Below are 24,603 nucleotides of genomic sequence, written 5' to 3'. Positions count from 1 at the left end.
CCAAACTATCAGTGGGGACAATAAACTTCACCAAGTCATCTGTCATGACGAAATGGCTTATCAATTATAGTTGAAACAATCCAGGATTTGATAAAGATATTTTATTTTGTTCTTGTTAAAAATTTACTTCTTAAGGTAAGTCCAAAATACCTAACATATTAAAGTGTAAATACTTGAATAACAAATGTACTTACATATCAAAAATCAAAAACGTTTAGGAGACCATATATTTGCCTATGGGCTCAATAAAAGACTTGAAAATATTTTGTTTTATAGTCACACATTTTATTACAAATTTCTTTATTTTGTATCCAATAGAAAAAGCGAGTTTGGAATCTATTTACAAGTACTATACATTTACATATATTATATACAATTAATGAATTTAAAGAAAATGAGCAGAGAAACACAATATATATGGAAGAATATGCCACTGTACATGTTTATTATCATGGTCCTTTGTGTTACTGAATCTTACTGTGGTAATAAATACAGTTCTATATTTACACATCTTATAAAACATCTCATAAATGTCTTTTTTTCAATTCCAAGTTAAAACATCTGATCAAAATAAACATGCTTATATAAAAATAAATCTACCTAACAATCTTTTGGTTTGGATGCACTGAAGCTAATGTAGTATAAGAAAGTTACGAATTAATCCTTTGACCTTTATTTAGTATAGTTTTGCCTCTTAAAATACCTAACACATGTATTAAATATAGAATAAGCAGAGAAGTCTTGTTCCTGACATCAAGTGGGTTGATCCAAAGACAACACAGCTAAAACCCAGCTAAATAAACAGGATAATATGTTACCAAGTCTCTGTTGAATCCAAAGTGATTTCAGATATTGTTGCTCAAGTTCCGTGTGAGAAGTTGTCAGTGGATTTATGTCATGTCTGCATTTGACCATTACCTTAAGAAGCACATCAATTTGAATCAATGGATAAAACCTCCTGTGAAAAATGTGCACTCACCCAGGAAGAAAAAAAGAAATCCCAGGTTGCTTACCGTCTTTACTAGGTATGTCCATTGCCGACAATGGACTTTTCTGAATTCTGGGCACCAAGGAGTTAAAAACGAATTAGACAAGGCAAACCTACCTGTACTGGATTGCCTTCATGGCAATTTAAGAATTTAAGTTCATTTTCCTTTCAAAATATTTGTAAGCATTTTTATTCCATTTGGGACGGAACCATCTAGAGTACTGATACATAAAATCTGGCATCTCTAAAAATGATGTGACTATGAGTAAATTAATAATGCCTTTTATTATCCACTCACTGGGGGGGGGGAGGGGTTGGTGACTTGGAAGGATCCTTCCTGAGGAGAGGCAAAGGAGAACTAAAACATCTCCACATAGTCATTAAAATGAAATCCTATTGGTACTGTAGGCCATTTAAAACCCTTATTTTCCTAATACCTCCAACCATCTTTTAAGGAATTTTGGGTTTAGAACCCCTTTTGTGAGCAATTGGTTCCCCCCACCCCCAAATCATTAGATTGGAGGGTTTAAAAAGAATTCAGTTGAAATCATGGAGACTCTTTTTTGAACATTTCAATCTGATTTTTAAAAGAAACCTGGGCTTACCTAAATAGTGTGGCTAATCTATCTCTTAGCTGAATGAATTATACAGGCAGCATTCACTCTCCAGTATCAATAGGTTGTCAGCTTTTTCACTCTGAGAGATTAAAAAAAAAAAGATCAAGTTTCGACTCAGCTGTTTTAGTTACTGCTCTGATGTATTCAATCTCACATTTTCAGGTTTTCAATTTTTGAAAACTTTCTCACATATTAGAGACATGGGACAAATGCCACAGATGAAAGATGACAGCTTTCGGTCATTGGATAAGCTGGTGGTGACCCGGAATTGGAAGGCAGGTCATAGGCTATACTGGCACTGGTGAATGTCACCAAGGCTTGGGTTGAGTCACAGGACTGTTTCTCGATGTCATCCGAGTTAATAGACATCAGGCTTGGGTGTTTTGATCTTGTCCAAATGTGGGCTTGCTTGCCCAGGCTCCCCAGATCCTCCTTAAAATGGGGATTGAAGAGGATGTAGAGAAGGGGATTGAGACATGCAGGGAGTGGGACAATCACCAGCAGGATAAACTTAATGACTTCAGGGCTGATGAATGTGAGGTTCAGTAAAGAGGAGAAGGACAAGAAAGCCACCGGGCAGTACAGAATACAGTTGGTGAAGAGCAGGAGAGCAATGTGCTTCACCATGGAACAGTCCCAAACATTCTCCAGCTCTCCCTTTTCCAGATTGCAGTAGAGCTTGGTGTAGGCGATGGTCATCACGAGGAAGCAAAGGGAGTTGAGCAAGACGAGGGCCACCATGTAGCCTGTGGTGCTGGGCTCGCCGAAGGGCAGTGGCAGGCAGAGGGGGGAGGCGCTGTACCCGCTGCCACCAAGCAGGGGCACCGTGGCGATGGTCAGGGCCAGCGCCGCGCAGAGCAAAATGATTGCTCTCAGACTGGAAAAAGGAGTCTTCGTTTCAAATTTTGCGGAACATTTCACTGAGAACCCACGCTCCAGGGCTGCCAGTGTCAGCAGGAAAACAGATGATTCTGATGCAAAAATGGACAAAAACCCGACGACCTGGCAACCGACCCCCTGCTCCCACCACGCACCATGCTGTGCAAAGCTGCCAAAAGTGAACGCGTCCACGCCAGCCAGCGCCGCACTGGAGACGCCCATGAGCATGTTCACCGCTGCGATTAACCCAATGAGCAGTTTTATGGAGGAAATGTACAGAGGGGCTCGGAACACTGTCGAAGTCACCAAGGCATTACAAGTCAGGGCCAAAACGGCGATGGTCCACACCCCAATTCTGATCAGCCAACTACCGAACAGGTATTCGCAGAGTTTGAAGGGGCCTAGGAATCCAAGGAAGAAAAAAAACTGGATATCAGATTAAGGTTTACAACTTTTTGCCAAATTGCCTTTTTGTTTCTCTTCTAAGGACACCACGAGATAGAGGCCAAGAATAGCCACAGAAATATACACAGTTCCCTTGTGGCACACTTCACGTCTTAAACCGCTGTCATTTACTACCTCAGGTTTTCTGCAGCACTGGTGGTGCGGTGAACACACCAGGTGCTCAGAGCTCTACAGAGAAATGGAGACGGGGAATTGAAATCCCTTGATTCAGGTCCCCCGGATACAGCAGTATTGGGGTCAGGTAAAAAGCCAGATCTCCTGCGCTTTTCATTACACTTTGATTTTTTTTGTTTTTTCCCCCCAGAATGCCTCAAAAAAGTTCTGCAAGCAGAGGAGGATCCTAGGAAATATTCCATAATATTAGAAGAGGAAGTGTGGGTAGTATGAAGGTGCATTTCATGAAAATCTCATCTTAGGTTAAATTGACATTAAATGTTTGGGAGCAAGAGACGATCTACTGGTTGAAAATAGAATATCAACCCTTCCCAGCTGTCTTTTTTTCAACTGGCCCATCCTGTTCCTGGGAATGGGACAATTTATGAAGTTGACATACATGGATTTTTTTTTTTTTTTTTGAGTCATCCGTATAAACGATTATTTGCTTTAACCAAATAGTCATTTAGGGAAGACTTCATAGAAATAACTTTTAAAAAATCAGTGATTACGCAAGACTGTTGCATGCTAGTTCAGGCTAAATTGCTAATATAATTTTTAAAATTACATATGCTTCTAACTACATGGCTGATTTTTTAGTTTCCGTTAATCAGAACCAAAAGTCTCCTGCAAAAATCCTATTTATGAATGCAGACTAACTCCAGGGAACGGACATTTGTATTTTAAAGGTCCCTGTGGGGAGGGAGTAGATGGACCACAAAGGTGGCAGAGATTTTGCTTTGAAGTGTAGCCAACTGCCCCCAATGGCCTCAGAGTCTGGGGTGGCAACTGCTGCTGAGGTGCCTGCCGCCTTTCTCACCTGGGGAAGGTGAGCACTGCACCGAGTGAAGAGCTTTCAGGTCTTCCTCAAAGTCAAGCAGGAAGTCTTCAAGGTCACGGTCATCTGCAGGCGTGAGAAGTCCTGGAATGGTTAATTCCGTCTCTCTTTTTGGGGGACCAATCCCAGGGAGGAGGGTCCTGGATTGCCCTCGAGACATGAAGTGTCACAAAGGGAACCAAAGGTCAGACATCCTGCTCTTCCATGGGCTCTGGCTTGCTGGCAAGTCTGCTCTAAAGTTGCCTTTGGATGTTCTGCTCAGTCTCCTGCATGACATAGTGTTCCAGCAGAACTGGGGGTAAAGGAGAGGAACCCCGGACTCCTTGTCCTAACATCTAAGCTCTCTCGTTCTCTTCTTGTTGGTGGCCCCAGATTGCACTGACTGCAAATAAAGAGAGGCTGTGGGCCTCTCTGTTCAGTGGAAGAACCACTTTATCCAGTTTCCTGACACTGAGCTAACTATAGTGCAAACGTCCTGGGCTGTGTTCTCTGAGCAGAAGAAGGAGAATCAAGTATACTAAGTTTCAGTCTTTTCTGGGGACTTCTGCTTAACAGAGGACAAAGCAAGTAACTGCTTGGTGCTTGGTTTAACTATTCATGGACTAGGAGTTTTGTGGTCGAATACACTTTCCCAAAGATGCTGATTTAGTTGGTCTGGTAAGGGGCTTGGGCATCAGTATTTTTTAAATGCTTCCATGTGATTCCAATATGAGGGCCCAGGGTTGAGAATCACTGTCCTTGAAGATAAACTCCATGCAGAACCTTGTCTCTCGTATTCATTTTGTACCTCTAGGGCCTAGAACGGTACCTGACACATGCATGATAGGCACTCTAATTGTTTTAGAGCAAAAACTAAAGTAATAATGAGTAAGACACATGCTGTGGCCTAAAACAAAAAAGCCAAGGGCCAAAATACGAGTTCCTTAAACTGATAGGTGTACAGGAAGAAATGTTAAGGTAATGTGATGACTGGCCGTATCCTACTTGCTTGGGAGTCAACAAATCATTAAGGCCCAGAGGAAGACAAGCCAGTCTGTTTAGACTCTGTGCAAACATGCAAGGTTGGCAGGGAAAGGAAAACGGGGGCTGCCCAGAGAGCCTCCTCATTACCACAGGTGTGGTTTGAGGTGCATTGCTGTCTATTTAAGTAAGGTCTTACTTCAAGGAAAGCCAAGTGCTTTGCAGACATTATCTCATTTCACTTTCCTGACAGATAACCTTGTGGGGGGTAGACGGGAGAATGTTTTGAAATTTGTTGGATAAGAGGTTAGATTCTTAAGCCCTTCTGCTGAAATATGGAACCATCTATATCCTCCACATAAGAATAAAAATGGATTTTATCTTCTGGAGAAAACAAGATAAGAATAAAAATGGACTTTATCTTCTGGAGAAAAGATCTCAGAAACATGTTTTAAAAAGGTATCCACAGAGATGGGGCCCTTTTCTGGGCCTGTTGATATCAATATTACTAACTATCCCTGAAGACAATATATACTAAGGGGGATGTAATTATAAATATAAGTATTACAAATTCACTCACAGAAAAGATGAAGTTTTAGAATGAATCCCAAAGGAACTTTCTCTTTCGCTGGGAATCTTTAAAAAGTGGGATGGATTCCCAGCTTGCTGGAGTGGTTACATAGGGACTTGTCTGGAGTTCAGATAATCTGATGACTTTTCAAGACCCTTCCAGCCACAGTTTCATCACTGACATAACTGGTCTTACCTTGAACTTGAAACATTCCAGCATCTTTCTTATGAAGGTCATCAGTAGTGCTGTTGTCACCTTTATTCCACTGATTAGAAATTTTATACACATTCTCACACACTCCAAATGCACAGCATTGGTAAGCATAAGGCATTTCTATAATCCTTTAAATGAACAAAACCAAAGAAAAAACACACTTAAAGAAGTCAGTTGTTAAATATCGTGTTCATCTCCTTTCACTGAATAATTCTGCCTTAGTAGTTTAGCCTTCATAAATAATCTGAAATATTAACTATGTGTATAGATGTTTATTACTGTGCTATTAATAATAACAATGGAATTATTAAAAGTTATTGCTATGAAATGTTGATAATTGCTGAGGTTGAGTGAGGGGTATATTATTTTCTGTACTTTAGTGTTTGAAAATTTCCATAATAAAAAGTTTAGAAAAAATGACTGCTGGGAAAATTGTAGCACCATTAAAAAGTGCTTATGGTATGACATAATGTTAAGTGACGAAAACATGATAAAAACTTTGTGTACATACTATGAGTCTAACAATTAAAAATACATTGGCAACAAAGTCTGGAAGGAAATAACATTAAAAGTTGTCTAAGGGGTAATTTTAGATTTTTTTCTCTCTTTTACTTTCCAAACTCTCTTTTGGGGTTATGATTTTACAAGTATGTAAAAAGTACTTTGATTAAAAAATATACATATATATATATATATATATATATATATATATATATATATATATACATACATAGTCTTTCAAGGGACTTCTTTATGGAAACTAAGCATAACAGGTCTTAAAGAGCGTTACTTCCTCAAATATTAATTTAGTGCATTTTATTAGAACATATACACAAGCTAGATGAATTTTAAAATGTAAACAGGACTACAATAATGTTATCATGTTATTTAATTACATGTCCTAGTTTAGTTCCCATGGATCAATGGTTTTCAAACTCTTTCCATGAACTCAATAATTCCGGGAGGCATCTTTGAGAAAGAAAGGAAATGTGGTCAGGAAGACCCATTCTTCCACTTGGGGCCTCGTCCTAACAATGCCGCAGGGGTGGGAGACTTGAGGGCATGCAATGAAATTCAAAAGAGTCCCATGACCTCATAAATTTTGCAAACAACTATAACACGTCTATTATTTCACATGACCACAAATGTATCTTATTAGTTTTAATGACAAACTCACTTGAGTTCTGGAAAGTTTTCAGATGATATCAAGCTCTGTAAGGCATGATTTCCTGTTAATTTTAAGTGAGTTAAACCATGTAACCCAGTTACAGGAAAAGATGACAGGCGGTTGGACGACAGGTCCCTGCAAAACATCAAACAACAATTGGCTTTTAGTCTGTGTTAGCATAAAATGTTTACATAAAAAAAACAACCTAAAGATTATTAAACGGTTCCATAAAGACTTCTAAGCAAGGTCCTCACTTTTAATGGTAAAAGTAATTATTTTGGTTTCAGCTCCTGATACCTTTTCTATTTACAATCAGGATAGCAGAGGTAAACTGCGTTAATTGCATCCAAATTATATTTTTTATATTCAGCTTAATTTTGCCAGGTGGCAACATCTTAAATCAAGTGCCAGGTGCTACATCTAGTTTGAAAAGCGATGCTGATTGGATTAAGTTAGGGGTGAGAGGGAAAACGTTCAGGGGTTTATTCCCATCCTTCTTCCTTTAACTTCTGTCTACCAATTCCCTTTTTTCTCTATTAGACAAGGGAGATGGGGAGAGGAAGGAGCAAGAGGTGAAAAGGAAGGAAGGAAAAAGAGACAGAAGGTTTTCTATTAGTCAAGATGGGCAACTATAAAACAGAAGCCCTTTAGAAGTGAATTGACATCTTATTCCTTTCCACCTGATTGCTCAGTGAAAAATGGAAAATTTCACCTCACTAACCAGTACCAGCTGTCACCCAGATCCTCAATTATTCACATAAGGGCCCACATGACATTGGAGGGACACTAGGTTCCTCTTTGGTCTGATACAGCTCTAATGTGGAGAGTACTGAGGGCTGGGCAATCGGTGAGCTGTGGGCTTCTTCAGCAAAACCAACATTTTTGATTACTTAGATGGTCCCTAATTATTAAATGACATGCCATAAACAAATAATAAAATACTCACAGCTTTCTTAGAGATGGCAAAGTAGAAAATGCATTGGGGTGAATAACGGCAATTTTGTTCCAAGCTAAATTCCTATTTTTTTTAAAAAAAGGCAAGTCAGAGGATTATATAATAAAAGAATACCGTGTGAAGTTTTACCATATATATTCATTCTAACAAAATTTAATTTCCATTCAGGATGGGAACAATTAACTTACCAAATCATTCTTCAGTTAAAGATATTAACAGTGTAAAATGATTAAAGAGAGAATTTTAAAGCAACCTTGTTTAAATCAAGGAAAATCATTCAGGTGGATATCTTAGTTTTTGCTCTTTTCTTGCTAAAAAGATAACTTTAACACAACTGTAAAATTTTATTAGGACATTTCTAAAACGAGTGGGGGTAAGGGAGTGAGAACTTCTGAGGCTCTTATTCTGACAAGCAAGTCCCTGGATATGTGATGAAACTCAATACGAATTTGTCTGCATTGGTCATGTAGTCAGGCCTTAACAGAAACAGAGATGCTTTCAAAAAAAAATTCCCAGTAAAGGAGACAGACATTTAAATTCTTAACTGGGAAATGAATAAAACAGGGACTAGCATATGTCGGAAATAAGGTCCTTTAATAACAAAGAAAATCTACAATTTATAGAGAAATAAAATTCCATCACCCTTTTCTTCACATCACCCCTTTCCTTCATATACACATAAATGTAGATAATTTCACAGGAATAAGAACTTCCACATTAAAAAAAAAAAAGCAGTGAACTTAAAATTGGTATTTTTAAAATGCCAAACTAATAAGGGTAACTAAAGTATAGACATTTGAGTTAATTGAAAATGATCACAGCCTACTTTTCTCTAGCGCAGATAGGTGATTTATTTATGATATTGGGCCCCCTGAGTTACCTTGAATAAATGGTATTCACATAATATTTATTATTTGAGAAACTACCTTAAATTGGGGGAAACAGAAAGGCTTTTAATTTTGCCCCTTTCATTGATCCTAGACCAGGAGAAAATTCCAGCTACCACGGAGAAGAAACGGTATGAAAGAAGTGGGAAAGTTGCAGGTGGCGGCTGCAGTGAGGTGAGGAGACTGTCTTCTTCTGAGCTGCTCACACCATATGTGCTCCGTGAGGGATGCCAAGTCATACCATCTGTCAAAGCCTCTTTGGTGGCTTCAAGTTGAACATCGGGGCCCCAGTGAGCTTCACAATAGTATATCAGGAATGTAGGCCAAGTTTTGCCACAGGGCCTTCAAAAGACATGACTAGATTTTAAGTAAATGTGGGAGAATATGTACGTTCAAAGGACTGTAATTCCATTCCAATCGGTGAGCCTGCATGCTGGGTCCTCCCCGCATCCAAGCGGGAGCCATTTCTACTCTTTGGTCCTGCTCTGTGCCTGGGGCTGGCCTTGTAGGCTACATCCCCAGGGTGCCCTGCTGTTTCCTGCGGGGAGTCGCAGGGGAAGCCCCTGGAGAAGGGAGTGTGTGGCACTTGTGATCTGCTCCTTCTCTGTTTTGCAATCTTGTCTCTGGCAGCAGCTGCACACTTTCTCAACCACGGTGTTCCCTCTCTGTGCCTCAGCTCTTCCTGGGTTTTGGAAACATTTCCTCCCTGTGTCTCTGCAGCCTCAGTCTTGGTCATGATGCTGGATTCTGCACACCCATCCCTTGCTTGCTCCCTGCCAACAACTGTGTAAGTAGCCTTTCATTTGAACCATCTGAGGTGAATTCTGTTTCCTGCCAGGACCTCACTGATATACCCTAAAAGGATATTTAGTTGTTCTAACAATAACAACAACAATAGTAACAATAATAATGATAAACCTGTTGCATATTTACTAGGTGCCAGATACAGTTATGAGGTTTTTTTTCCCATATATATGTATTATCTCATAACCCTCAATATACCCCTAAGAGGTAAGTATTATCATTAGCCCCGTTTGCCTGGTGAGGAATGAAGCATAGAGCATAAGTGACTTGCTTCAAGTCACGGAGGGAGCTCAGAGGCTGGGATCATTTTAGGTACAAAGAGATGACCACACAATTCTTCCTGCCCGTTTCTTTCATGGTTAAACCGTTTCCAAAGTGTGTCTCCAATTGTTTAAGAATCACCTTAGGGGGATTACTCATGCAGACTGACTTCAGAGTCCCCCATCTTTTGCTCAGAATGTGTTTGGAATTCTTAAGTAAATAATGAGAGAGCCACTGCACTAGACCATGGGGACAAGAAGATGACCAAGTTCCTGTTGTTTTCAGGTACAGCCTGGCGACCTGGCGGCACTGCTGAGTGCTGAGACCTGCAGTAGAGAATGTGCAGAGCACAGCAGAGTGGAGTGGGTTCAAAGGCAGGAGGTTCTTAAGGGACGGACAGGTGTGAGTTAAGAGTGGGGAGGAATCCACTGGGCCACAAGACCAGGAAAAACAGCATCCGAGTGTCCAGAGACTGGGCATGTGTGGTGAGAGATGAGGGTGTTCCAGGAGGTTGGGATGAGATTTTAAAAGCCAGTCCTGGGAAGCTTGGTCTTGATCTTGAAGACAATAGGAGAAAAATGAGGTTTTTTGAAGCAGAAATGTAACATGATTTGATTTCTACTCAAGAAAAAATGAGAATGAGATGAATGGGTGGAGACCAATAATGGAAAGACTGGTTAGAAGGATGAGATGGTATCCAAGTGAGTGAGTCTATGGGCCTGAGGTAGAAGAGTGAATGAAATGGAGCAAGCAGAGTTTGATAAGTCACTGGATGCGAAGTCTAAGGGGCAGGAGGAATTTGGGGGACTCAGACATGTAGGTTTCAGAATCTGTGTCACCTTCTTTGGGTATCTTTGGAGGTCAACCTTTTATTTCTTTTATATATATGTATGTAAATCTATATTATAAATCTATTATATATATATATATATATATATATATATATATATATATATATGGTGAGAACAATTGAGTTCTACTCTTTTAGCAAATTTCAATAATATAATACGGTATTACCAAATATATCAGCATTTTAAAGAAAAGCTGACGTTTGAAAACTGCCAGAACTCAAAGCTGGGAAATAAGGTAGGTAATAAAAGTAGGTAATGTATTTTTGTTTTATATTTATTTTAAAAGTAAAAGAACTTCAGAAGCTAGGGGTAGCCCCAAAGTAAGGAAAGGGCCACACAATTCAATTCAGAATAAGATGGTTTTCAAAGTAAATTTTTGGGAGAACTTGTGATTCTTAAAGGTGAATTTAAAATGTTTTGAGGAATGGTATTATCTTTACCAGGGTATAGTCTCTTAAGTATTAATAAAAACTTTAGGAAAGAAAAGATTTTAAACAATATACCATAATTTAAATATTACATATTGTCATCATTCATCAAAATTATATTGAAATCCAGTTTCAGGATGTTTTAATGATCACCCCCAAAAATCTGTTACCCAGTTCTTTTGAAATTTATGGTTAATATATGGAGTTTTCGATTATAAAATGGAATGAAATATTCACATGTCTTAGTTGTCTGAGCAACGGAAGCATTTTTGAAGACAGGTGTGCTCAAACCTTAATGTACTCGTTAAAATGTCAACTCTCAGGCCCCACTCCAGAGATTCAAACTCATGAGGCTGGTGTGGACCTGCAATCTGCGTTTTTACTGCTGCCAACCCCCCCCCCCCGCCCCATAATTCTTAAATCACACTTTGAGAAACTGTTTAACTAGGAAATAAATGGACAAATGGACAGGAAGAGTTCTGTGGTCATCTTATCTTTGTATGCAAAATGACCCCCGACAACTCCAGACTACTAAGAAACACATTTTGTCACTCACAGCATGGCTTCCTTCCTCTTTATCAAAGTTTCATGGCTGCTGATTACAAACTTACCACTATGGAATTTATTTCTGGAAATGATCCTGAGCTAAATATTTGCCTTTTCATAGCAAATATATTCATAAAGGCCCAACAATACGCATATACAGTGAAAAGAAAATATGAGGGGAAGGCCCCAAAGAGAAAGAAAGTGCTGTAGGATGGGCAGGTGCTGGGAGGCAGTACTCACAGAGATCGGAGGCTCAGCAACTGCTGGAAAGTGTCCACTTTAATTTCATAGATTTCATTATGTCGCAGGTCTCTGAAATGACAGAGTTCCGAAGATTGATTTCAAAGTGACTGGTTTCAAAGACTCGTCCTCAGAGAACTTTTACAGAGGAATTACCTGCCCTCAATCAAAGGAACACATGAAGTATGACTATCGAGTGACTGTTTAAAAATGTTTTTGTTGTTTAAAAAAGAACATAAGAATTTACACACGTAAGTATCATCTCTCTTTCAAAGCAATTAGTTCCCTTGGGTGAATATAAAACTATAGTCCAGATGCTATCATCACTCAAACACTTTGAGGATGTCTCTTCTGACTCTACCTTTTGAGCCTTTCTTGTATTCTGTGAGGGTTGGCAGGAGTTTCAAACCTTTACCTTTCCAAGACGGATTTTTCCCCTCTCTTAATCATCCAGAGTCATTCAGAGAAAAATTAAGTTTGGGAAAGGATAGCTGTTTAATATTGTTTTGATCAAGACCAAAGTATGACTATGAAACAATGACGGCTGATGTTTTATGGAGAAGGCAACTTAAGAGAGGAATCTAAAAAGTTTCATGTGTGAGTAGCATCAATAGCACCTCAAATATGACAAATACAGCACCTCCTCTAAAGACGACTATTGTGAAATGAACATGCCAACAAACTCAAGTCCCCCATATTAAACAATAACACCATTCATTGGATATGTAAGTTTAGAAAAATTCCAAAGCTCAAACAAACCTACTTCATTATTGCACCAGTTCAGGGGGAAAAAAAGCAAATACATAATAAAGGCTTTACTTATAGTACAATGCATAGTAAAACCATATAATGTATTTGTACTCATTTGGGAAGTATGTATTTCCCAACTTTATAGCCATCTTATACAGTCACATCTTGTGTGTGTGTACAAAGGGAACGCATCCATCAAACGTCTCCCCAGTGAACCATACGGTAAGCAAACCAGTGACCCTTGGAAATGTGATTTCGGGCTTGTTTTTCACTAGGTGACTTAGAGACTCTTATAGACGTACATTTTCTGAAGCTTTTGGCAGACTGAAAAACTGGGTAAATCTTCTAGCAGGTTGTAAGATAGATCTCTGAAAAGCAGAAGATACAAAAGGGAAAATCTGTTACATATTAATCATAAGGAAACATGCTTTGCTCTCTTTTCCCCTCCAAGATGATATACCGTGTTTCCCGGAAAATAAGACCTAGCCTGATTTTTCAGGAAGACATCCCCTGAACATAAGCCCTAATGCATCTTTTGGAGCAAAAATTATTATAAGACCCGGTCTTATTTTCGGGGAAACACGGTATCTCCCAAAGGCAGACTCTGAACATTTCACCAGCCCTGCCATGGAGCAGGTAGTCACTGGCATTATTGGATTAAACAGTAGATTCAAATGTTTACTGAAATGTAACTGTTATACGTCTTTAATTGATTTAAATAATTTACTTAATGAATTTATTTATATTTTGTTAGTGATCATCTACAATGTTCTAGCTATTATCTTACTGAAATGAGTACAAATCAAATTAAATAATTGTGCCTCTGTTTCTAAGAGCTGCTATATCTCTACAGCTAAAAGAATCATTGTTGGTTCTCTTCTAATCAACTAAAATAAAACTCCGACCACAATTCCAAACATAGGACTAACTTTGAAATCAATCACTATGAGGGAGGAAAATATCTAAGAAAGTCTTCAGCCAAAACTCAACAAATTACAGAATAACAAAAACATCTGGATATATTTAGAGTATAATATAACTAATCTAAAACAAGCCATGGTAATTTGCAGAAAGCTTAAAAAAAAAGAAAGCGGGTAGATAAAGTAATATACATATATATATACACACAGGTACACGCACACATATACATACATATATACACATATATGTGTATATATAATCTTGTCTCATGTTTTAGAAGTTATCAGCTAATCAGTTAACACATTTTCATGCCTGATTCTAATTCTTAGAACCAGATCACCACTATGCAACTGAAAAATCAATACTGTTTTCTAAAAAGGTTTTAAATTATTTTATTCTTGTAGTTGATCACTTTATCCTACGTGTATTGAATAGATGGAATTTGTATAGAAATACAGTTCATTTATTACACATAAATAGTTCAGATGAAGCTGTTTGCAAACACAAATTTGCAGTTTATATTAGAACGTTGAAAGACCAGACCAAACCAAAACCAAAACAAGCCCCCAAACACCCCCAAAACCACACCTCACATCTATACACAAACACACCTGATAAACAATATAGTAAATATTTCTGAAAAGTAGTGAATGAAATAAGATGGACATGTATTATCAAAGCTGATAATAACTTGGTTCACTCAATTCCACAGGCTTCAAGGGGACAAATCCTTCCAGTGTACCTCTTTGAGGAGGATACATACACTCTTCTTCTACGTAAAGACACAGTATCACCTCCTACCCACCTTCTACCTAATGACTTTCATGGTTCACATTGATCAAGCACTTCTTATATAGAGACGCCATGTTTACAGCTTTATCTGAACTATTTCATTTAATCCTTGTGGTCGCCTTGTGAGGGAGACACTTATGATTATCACACAATGGGAAATGACTTGCCTAACTAACATCACCAGCTAGGAACTGGGGAAAGCCACACACTGCCAAGTAATTCCCATGTAGGTGAAGCAACTTGGGGCCAAATCCCTCATGTGCAGTGAAATTTCCTCATGTAACACGTACCCAGTGGATGATTCAGCCTCAGAGGGGTGCTCACAGACCTATGCTTCTAGAATATAAAGTAGATAGTAGTAGAAGTCAGAACCCCGAGTTCTACTCTCAACTTCAACTAACTCTGCTTGGTTGATACACAGGCCAAAGCACTGATGTCTTTCTCAGTTCTCTCTTAAATGAAAAGATACCTGCTTTGCTGATGTTGCAGGGTTGTTGTGACGAACAAATCAATATTCTATCTTGAAGTGCTTTGAAAATAGCAAGATACTGCCATGAATGTATTTGTGTTTTTTCAGGCCTAGACAGGAAAGTGTCAACTTAAGGAAAGAATAACTTGAGGGAAGAATAATGGTGTAAAGGAAGTGAGAAATATTAGGTTGGTGCAAAAGTAATTGTGATTTTTGCAGTTATTTTTTAACCTTTTAAACAGCAGTTACTTTTGTACCAACCTAATAATATGATGAAGAGCTAACACTGCCTGAGAGCTGGCAATGTTCCAAGTGCCAGTGTAAGTGTTTGGCATGTAATAACTCACTTAATCTTCATGATGATACTCTGATGAACGTGGCTACATCTCCATTTCATAGATTGGGAAAGAGAACCCAAGAAAGGCTAAATAACTTGCTCAAGATACTGTGCTGATATATAGGAATACTGGACCTGAACCAGAAAAATGGACCTCAGAGCCCTAGCTCGTAACCAATTTGCTAGTCAGCCTCCATTTATACAGTTCTAGACCTCGGTGGTTTACCATTCACTGCTGCATGACATGATGGAGATAGACGTGATTTAAATACTGGCTCCCTACTTATTAATTACAGTATGTGAAATCCTAGTCATGTTACTGAGCCAGAAATGAAGATAATTATGCCTATTCTGGGTGCGGGAGGCAGAATTCTGAGATGGCCCCTAGATTTCCACTCCCTGGTATACATATACTTTCTCTCAGGTATCCTATCAAACTACCTGTATTTGAATTTGGACTCTGCTACTTTCTTGCAGTGTGACCTTGACAGAGAATAACTTGAGGAAAGTACTTCACTTCTCTAATTCTCAGTTTTCTCATCTGTATCTACTCCTTATAGGGTGATATGGGGGTGAAGAAGAGGAGACTTGTTTGCATTCCCTTCCTTCAGACAGGAATGCTTGACTTCCAGGCTGTCATGTGGTGTTATTGCGACTCCCTGTCACTGAGCAACTGAGGTCTGAGTGATGTAGCAGGCTGCGGATAAGGGAAGGCAGAACCAGCACGGCAAACATTTCTGTTCTTCCACTTAACATTTATAGTGCTGCTTGCAGTTCTGCTACGAGGTGAAGCCTATTGTGGAATTACAGGCATTCAGCTGCCGCAGATGTGAAAACAGAGCCATGGCAAGAGATGAAGGGTCCTTTCATTAAGTCCCAACAATGCTTGAGAGGACGATAATAGGGTTGAGTGGCAGTTGAGGGAGAGGACTGAAAATGGAAGGCCAAAACAAGGCTCTTCAAATTCCTACGAACTACTTGTTTTGTACAACGTAGGAAAGGCAGAGAGAAAAGCTCCAAGTCAACAGAAATAACATATGCAAACTGTTTAACCATTAGTTGAAACATTAGAACATGGCACCCACAACTATACCGGAAGAATGTGTGGTCTCCTTTATCAAGGTTTGTGAGGATCTGATAACTTAATTTTTTTATTTTGGCATCCATGTTAGGCTTTTAATCTCTTACGTGTTTTTTTTTTTTTCTGCTCCACAAAGCCTTTAGAGGGGAAGTGAAGTTATTTTGGCTTGTTCATATCCATTTTCTGAAAGGAAACCTGTGCCAATTGAAACTCTAATGGGAGACTGTTTGGAATTTGGAAACAAAGGGTGCACTGCCATCCTTACCAGGGTCAGAGCAGAGAACCATTTCCCTGGCCCAAAGTGGGCAGAGGAGGCCTGACCTGGAGACCTGCAAGGAAAGAAGTTTCTTCTCTTTTAAAGGATTATTGAAATAATGTCGGCCACTTCACCCATAAATGGAAGCTGCCTGTTTACACAACGTTATTGTCTTACTGATACGCACAGCACTTGGAGATTAGGTAACTGATCACACACGGTTTGAGGAAGAGATGAGATCTGTGCTCCAGTTAAAGTCCTGTTGAAACACAAACCAGACACGAGTCTTTTATTCAAGCATCGCACAGTGACGTATTTTGATTCACTGACATTAAGGCTGGTCAGGCTTTCAGGGCAATGTCCATTCTGGGCAAAGTCAAGAGCCCACTCAGGTACTTACAGACTCTCCAGGCTCGCAGTTCCAGTTAAATCAGGAAATTCAGTTATTTGTGAGGCACCGTTCAAAGTCCTAGAAGGAAGGGTACATGAGTATTACTGGGAGAAGATTCTAGAAAGCGGTAATCTTTATTGCCATTTTCAAAGCACTTCAACTTACAATATTCATTTGGTTTTTATAGCAACTATACAAGGAGAAAGTGATTTATCTGTTAGAGAAAAACTTACAGTGTTCTTAGTTCAGGTAAATGTTGAAAAGCGGATCGTCCAACAAGCTGGATGGGGTTGTCATAGAAATGTCTGAAAAAATCCAAACACCAATATCTTAGTATAAAACTTGAATGGCCAATGAATACCTGCTCAAAATTTCAACAAGTACATTAAACGTATTTATGTAATTTTGATTATACTGTATTACATAACATTCTTGATTACTTGGTTTCAGGCAAACCTCAGAAGGGTTTTAACTCACATTAAGAGGCTTTTGGTAAGAAATACACAGTACATAAAATTGAAAATTTCTGAAAGCAACAAGGCAGATATGAGTGATAGTTACTAAGGAAAAAAGCAGGTGAACTAACTGTAGTTATTACTTAAAAGTCTTCCTTTGCCTCTGACATCTGTGGACCATCCATTGAGTGGCAAAAAGGTAATTCAAGGTGCTAGCAAACGTATCATTAATTAAAGAATGATGAAATTCTACATATCGACATGAAGATTATATCCTCTGGTCAAATCTTATCATAATACACACAGGGGATTCCTCAAATTATCTGAGAAGAAATGAACTATCCTGGGTTTTTTTGTAATGTTAGATTTTTTTTTTAACTTGTTATTGCTTGAAAAGGTGAGACATTATTAATGCTGGGAAAAAACTTTGTTTTACAGATGTTTTCTGTTTGCATTGCCTGGTAGATGGGGCCCCACATCTGAGCTACAAAATCCTTCCAGTTCAATGAAATTCAACAAATATTCATTGGTGTCTACTATGCTCAAAGTCTGAGGGTGGTACCGCAGGGACTGAGAGACTGATCCACGAAGGAAGCTGTTGTTGGGTCTCTACCATGTGCCTGGCATTATGCTAGGGGCTGGGCATTTGAAGAAGAATGATAAGCTGTCCCTGCCATAAAGAAGCTTGGAATCAGTTGGGATAAAATAAATACATAAGATGATATAATTTTCTAGTTGACAAAGCATTTTCATGTATATAGCTCAACTGATCCACCCAACAACTTAGTAAGATCCATACACTAGACGCTTAGATTCTATTTTTGTTATTTTTGGAGGAAGAAACTGAGGCTCAGATACTATGGCAAGTTCATTACCCCCCAGTGCTTGAATATTCTAATTTATTAAATTGACATAATAATACTTACTTGTAGGGTTTGTATACACATTGAAAGAGCTAATGCATTGTGTAATACCTGGCATAGTGCCTAGGATATACTTGTCACCCAACAAACCTAAGTCTTCTTCTGCACTCCTACTCTCTGACCTCTTCTTTTTCTCTTGGATTGAACAATTGGTAAGAGAAATATAGGAATATAGGTCTACAGATTAAAAATGGAGTTTTCCTTATAATATTACATTATCCCTTATCAGCACTATATGCTTATATATTCGTATATATGTACACTGGACAGATATGATACACATGCTTGTATAAATAAGGTAGAAGTACCACAAATACAAATAAAGAGCTATAGGGTTCTCAGAAGGGAGTTCTCTCATGAGGTCAAGAAGAACTTCATGGCAATGTCATCAAAAAGAGACCCTGGGACACACAATTTCAACAAGCATTGGGAGGGAATGGAATCATAGGAGCGAAGGAAATGAGGAAAGAGCTTTATTCTATGAATTGAGCTTAGTCGGTCTGGGTTATGGCATAGGGTAATTGAGGAGAGCTTTGGGGAACTGGCTTGGGCCACGTGGAAGAACGTGAATGTCAGGGCAAGGAGCTTGCATTTAACATAAATAGACGATCCTGAGTCTCTGTACGTTTCACAGCCAAGAGAGTGATAACGTGGATGCTGTGCCTGGAGACAGATGAGCCGACCCTGCCAGTGGTGGAGGCAGGGAGTTGAGCCTTAGAGTGGTAACGGTCTAGAGGTAAGGGCTTGCAGAGAGGCTGGTGGGGGGGGGGGGGGGGATGAGAAGTCCTGTATAGGGTAGGACTTCAAAGGCAGACATGAGGCCTGGGTAGTCAGTGGGACACAGGAAGCATTCCCAGAATCTGGAACTCAGGGTGAGCATGGATTAGGGAGGCAGTGACAAGACATTGAAACAGAGGCAGAGCAAGGGAGGAGAGTTTCAGGGAGAAAATAGTCAACATCAAATGCTGGATAGAAAAGCTAATAAATTTTGGAGGGTGTTAATCCCCCTCAAGTGGTATTAGCATATCAAAAGAGTGATAAAAAACCCACACAAAACAATCCTGTGGCTGCTAGGAAAAAGGAGCAAAGGCAATGCAATTTGCCAAGCTCTTACTATGTAAATACTCTCTAATGAGGATTAATGTTTATTGGCAATAAACTTTAATACCCTTAGTTTGCCAACATACTGTCAGAACATTTCAGAAACGATGAATAGTATTTTTTCCCCCACTTGTCAGGGCTAATTTGGATTCCAGCTCATTTGTGACAAATGCTACACAGTTCCAGATAGCCTCTTAATCAAGTTGGCACAGGACAAATACCTGCCAAGAAGTGCCCTTAGAGTCACGTTCAACAATTGTCCTTACTCTCCTCCTCCATATTTGAGACTTCTCACCCATGACCTCTGGCCAATATTGTGTCCCAAATCTGCCAGGTGTCTTTTAACTAAGAGCCAGCCTAATACTCACATATTTTCATCTTCCTATATATGTACATGTGCTCCATCTCATGTCTGTGCTAAATGTGAAGCATAGAATTAATTATACCTTGTAGTTGTAAGCCTATTTTATGCTTTTAATGGTGCATAAGTCCTCACAACCACCTTTCTATAATGTATGTACATTTCTAGAATTACAATCAACTTGTAATTCTATACATGTGACTCAATGCTTGGACTTGACAATCAATAGATATAGAGACTTAGCATAAAACAGTACCCCGCCCCCACATTCCCCTCCAGCAATTTAGGCTGGAATCTATTGCTGTAAAGGACACCTATTTGTACATAATAATTTACATTTCTAGTATGCTTGGATTCAAGTTCTGATGACTAGATGAACTTGACATCGAGGCTGTAAAACTCAGTTTTATTCCTTAGAAAACAGAGAGGAGCAAAAGCATTTCACAAGATTATTGTGAAGTGAGACAAGGCATCTGAAGATACGAAGCATAATGTGATGCATATTGTAGGTCCTAAGCAGAAAGAACTTTTTATATAATTTCAGCATTCAGCTAAAACCTGGCAGAACATCTCTCTCTATTGCTCTATGTAGATTCTTAAATTGACTACGACAGAACTTGGGCAAATGTAGAACATTCATTGTATTATATTTAAAATTGCAATACATACTATATTTCAGGATGGAAAAGGAAAACAGAACTATAGCCACTTACATTGTAATAAGAGAAGGGTTGCCAACAAATGCTTTCTCAGGTATTGACTTGATATTGTTGCTATGAAATCCTCTAGAAAGAGAGGATAAAATGATTTATAGAAAATAATGTGTGGGGTGAAATTATTTAATAGTGCCCCCCCAACCTCCCGCTGGTAATAAACAACACATTTAGTAACTGGAGGAAAAAGTTAAATTCCTCAATTGCATTTTGAAACTTATGTGCCCTCACGTACTCTCTAGGAGAAAAAGAAATCAAAAGCTGTCATCTTGAAAGAGGAATAAAGAATCTGAAAGTAATAATTGTGCTTTATGGAAACTTACGATCTCCTGTTATACAAAGGAAATCCATCTGTTAATACCCGATACAGCACCATTGTGTAACAACTTGAGACAGATGGAACCATCTTTGGGGAGAGGATTATGATCACTCTTTCTGACCCCATTTGAAGCTAGAAGAGAAGGGTGACTTAAGCTGCAGTGAAGTTCAGATTGAAGTAATCGCCTTATGAGGACAACATTTCCTGAGCTGAAGGAAGGTGGTCAGGGAGTCTGTAATAACACATTGATTCTCATCTATCAATGCTAATGTCTGAATGGCAGAGGAGCAGAGGCAAAGATCTTTGGGTGCTATGTGGGCAACTGGCTGGATAAGATGGGTGACGCTCTTTGGTCTTCCTGACCACAGACAATGACGGCTTCCCGGTTAGGCCACAAGTAGGCTTTGCTGAGGCAGAATCTTCTAAAGGTTTTTTCTTATAAGCAAGCCTTGCTGTCTACCTCCTTTAGCTGTGTGCCTTATTTCTCTCTTCCAGGAGAATAGGCTTTGTTTGTTTTTTCCTTACATAGGTTATTTTTAGGTACAAAGAAAAGCTAATTAAATTACAGTATATAAAAGACAATATATGCAACCTAATAGCTGAAAGTTAGCTTTACTTTAGTAAAATTGTGGGTTTTTAAAAAAATTAAATAAGATTCACGAAACATTTAAAGAATGTGAAAGCACCTATAGCATAACACTAGGCACATACATTTTATTCTAAATTGCATAGACTTAGCAACCTAGAAAAGTTTGTTTTTCGAAATGTCAGCAAATAACTGAATTCTATTACAGTTCTCTACAAATCCATAAAGTCTATAAATATTGGGGGAATATGGATTAGGAAAGGAGTATGGCTTAGAGAAATATGCTTTTCCTAATATACATATATTAGAGAAACCCATTATAAATTTTAAAAAGATATCTGATGTTTGCTGGTGATAGAATCAGTTAAAATATATTTGAAGTGTACTTAACTGTCATTTATATGAATTAAAAATTTTTTTCTAGTAAGTTACATTATGTACAAAAATCAAATATATTTTAAAATAAATCCACAAAGAATAGAAATTTCCCATTAAATTTGTCCTAAATACTTACAGTTCTTTAAGGTTGGAGAGTGTCCTGATTGCAGTGGGAAATTCATCAAGATTATTGTAATTCAAATCTCTGAAAATAAGAAAATAAGATTTTCAGTTTTTCATGTAAAAATTCATATATACTACGTTTACAAGGAAAGTTAACACGCTATTTCAATGGACCAGGATCATTGATGAAAATTCTCATTCATTTTCTTTATGGAGAGAGATTTGCTCCGTTCGCTGACCATCCTCATTCCACAAGTATCTGCATTAAAATGGTCATTAGACTGATCATGACAAATTTCAGAGTCAAGACTCAATAGCACAGGGGCATTTTTTAAAAGGGAGGGGACATGTAGCAGTGTTAATGTCCAAATACGGGGGACTTGGCCAGGTGTTGGCCAGAGCCTAGCTCACTAAGCTGCCAGCGTGTATGTGTCCTGCTCTGGGTTCCTGATTCACATGCTCTTTCTTGTTCCCTCACTTTACTCTCTTTTTCTCCTGCATTTTAGAGTCTCGCCTGAGAGGACATCTTGGAGAGCTGCTTTGTCCCTCACTCCTGTAGCACGCCTGTGTCCCTCACAGCCCTCGCGACTTCCAGGATGACAACATGCTTCCGGAGAGGTTTATGTGGCACAGGGTACTCTCAGGAAGAACATTAGGTCTAGAATTTTCTCAGGGTCACAAACAATAGTAATGATTCAGATCAGAAGTCTGATCTTTTGGTCTGTGAGGCAAACCCCAAATCTTTCATGCACAGAGATGGAAGAGCCAAACAATTACAAATCAGTAATATCTTTATGTGTCATGACATAAATGGCTTTTCAATCCGTTACTCATGAGAGCTTTATAGATCTACTCCACCTTATATCTACATCTTCGTATGAAAAGGAAATTGCCTCCTGGTCTCTGGGAATGGCAGATTTCCCAGATGACACAGAGAAACCTTTTGGTCAGGCAATCAGATGTGGTTAGATCTTCCTCTGAGGAGACGAATTGCTATTTAATTTTAAGAGTGAGATAATTTGACTGAGTTAAACATGAATCAAGATTCCTACTTGTCTGGCACAAACCATCCTTAAGCTATACTGCAGGCAGGAAACTCATGTCTTTTGCGGACATCAATTTTCTTCCTGTTTGTAAATCTCTCCAGATGCTCTATTTTGATTAAACAAGGATTGGGCCCTTATAAATTACTTGGATTTCTAGCGAAGGAAAGGAAGAGGTTGGGAGTAACCAATTTACTGATCCTCTGTAGCCCTGGGCGAGATGAGGGGAGGGGGAACAACAAGATTCACATGAATTTGTCCTCAAATGTTTTACTCTGTGGTATTTATATGCAATCCTATGTCCTTGCCTCAAACGAGGGGGAGTAGTGGGGGGGAGAAAAACTATTTATGGAAATACCCATCAAAGCCCATCTTGTTTTTTTGTTTCTGTTGAGTTGAAAAGGACTGGAAGGTGATTTCCATTGCTGAGATCCCCAGCCCAGCTCTGTGTAGATAAGGGAGAAGTTCTCATTTTTCCTCGCAGTTGATGGGAACTGCTTGCTTATGCTGCTAAGTTGGCATCAAAGTCCTGCCTGGACAAATTCATCTTTGGCATCTCTTTATGAGGATGATTCCTCCCTTCTCAGACAAAACACGGAGTGACTTAAGTAACCCTGGAAGAGCTGTTAGTGCTGATCAACCTCAAGAAGACCACCAATAATAGATGGTCCTGCAGGAAATGAGTGGACCTAGACCTGGTTGGAAGCTGAAATGACCGTGTACAAATGGCTAAACTCTGTATGCAAACGAATAATGGGCTCCAGGGCCACAGGACAAGTGGTCTTTGGTCATCCTGTTCTGCAGTCCTGGTCAGAGCCAGCATTGTAGATTCAGTGGCCTTGTGTGAATGTTAAAAACATGGGGGTTTGGGTTGTGGGCACAGCTGGAATCACCTTTTACTCGCAGCAGGCTGGGAACCCTCACTGCCTGTGACCCCGCCCTCATTGTCTCTCTCCCACTCAACGAGGCCATGGAGAGCAGTAGCACCTCACCTGGGAGAAGGCTCAGCCCAGGTGTGGCCCATAAAGATCCCTTCTCGAGGTGGCTCTGGGAGACACTCTAGGTTACATTCAGCTGGCTGGGCTCTATTTTATTACAGGTAACAACTCAGAACGGAACTTTTGACCTATTTCTTGGAAGTAGAATATAGCAGTAAACATAGATTTCATAGTCAAAAGAGAGATGGAAGCAAAACCCAGTTATGCTATTGACTAGCGAGGTAATGTTGTAAAATAACTTAACCCCACTAGAGCCTAAGGTGGGCTGTAATGACTGCTCTCATAGGATGTTTGCAGGATTAATGAAAACAAAGTACACTAAATGCTCAGAGCGACATTTGACTATACATATAGTTAATACATGGTAGCCACCATTACTTTTTAGTCTTCAGAATTGCTTTTAGCACAAACCCTTCCTGTTTCCTAAGGAGATAGATGTCTGTTCTTCTCAGATCAAAGCCTCAGGCATTTGCCTAGTTTGCGTCCTCTCCTTCAGTGGGGCAGACTAGACTCAGGAGTAGTGAGCCTGACTGACAATATAGAATTGATCCTTGGCAGAGAATACACATTCCTAAGCAGTCACTGCTCGGTGGAAAGCATCTCATTGTGCTTATAATGACTCTAACTAATTTATCACTCTTGTTAAATTAGAATAAAAATCTCAATTTTATTGTTTAGCTTTGTGAGGTGTGTGCTTGTGTGTAAGATAAAACCACTGTAAATATTTGTTGAAAGCTAAGCAATTAACTGAACCAAACAGCAAGTTTGACTTTCAGGCTATT

The 24,603-nt window shown here is 39.1% G+C and overlaps 1 protein-coding gene and 1 long non-coding RNA gene across 7 annotated transcripts in view; one reads left to right on the top strand and one right to left on the bottom strand.

Moving 5' to 3' along the window:
• Positions 1–24,496, top strand: LOC109456605 (uncharacterized). Of its 3 annotated transcripts, XR_012493916.2 has the most exons (6): positions 1–135; positions 8,789–8,868; positions 9,371–9,481; positions 11,893–12,075; positions 17,715–18,935; positions 22,287–24,496. It is a non-coding gene; the product is annotated as an uncharacterized LOC109456605 (long non-coding RNA). The 3 variants fall into 3 exon arrangements; XR_016022332.1 differs by lacking the exon at positions 1–135 and having other exon boundaries at positions 8,430–8,868; positions 18,834–18,935; XR_016022330.1 differs by lacking the exon at positions 1–135 and having other exon boundaries at positions 8,430–8,868.
• LGR5 (leucine rich repeat containing G protein-coupled receptor 5) overlaps positions 87–24,603 on the bottom strand; it is a 115,283-nt gene continuing 90,766 nt past the window's right edge. For 2 of the 4 annotated variants that reach the window (XM_088800763.1, XM_088800761.1), the window contains 12 exons: positions 21,794–21,862; positions 20,375–20,446; positions 17,055–17,126; positions 16,831–16,899; positions 16,618–16,689; positions 12,877–12,942; positions 11,825–11,896; positions 7,799–7,870; positions 6,862–6,987; positions 5,667–5,812; positions 3,923–4,090; positions 87–2,885 (listed from right to left, as the gene is read on the bottom strand). In XM_088800763.1, coding sequence (XP_088656889.1) covers positions 1,798–2,885; positions 3,923–4,090; positions 5,667–5,812; positions 6,862–6,987; positions 7,799–7,870; positions 11,825–11,896; positions 12,877–12,942; positions 16,618–16,689; positions 16,831–16,899; positions 17,055–17,126; positions 20,375–20,446; positions 21,794–21,862 — 2,092 coding nt within the window. In that variant the 3' untranslated portion in view covers positions 87–1,797. The remainder of the gene's footprint in view (positions 2,886–3,922; positions 4,091–5,666; positions 5,813–6,861; positions 6,988–7,798; positions 7,871–11,824; positions 11,897–12,876; positions 12,943–16,617; positions 16,690–16,830; positions 16,900–17,054; positions 17,127–20,374; positions 20,447–21,793; positions 21,863–24,603) is intronic. The other 2 variants (XM_088800762.1, XM_019748990.3) reach the window with 2 other exon arrangements.

This window comes from Rhinolophus sinicus, chromosome 1 (genome assembly GCF_057876585.1).
Source record: "Rhinolophus sinicus isolate RSI-liver-muscle chromosome 1, RSI-T2T, whole genome shotgun sequence".
NCBI lineage: Eukaryota > Metazoa > Chordata > Mammalia > Chiroptera > Rhinolophidae > Rhinolophus > Rhinolophus sinicus.
This window is presented reverse-complemented; position numbering and strand designations above follow the sequence as displayed.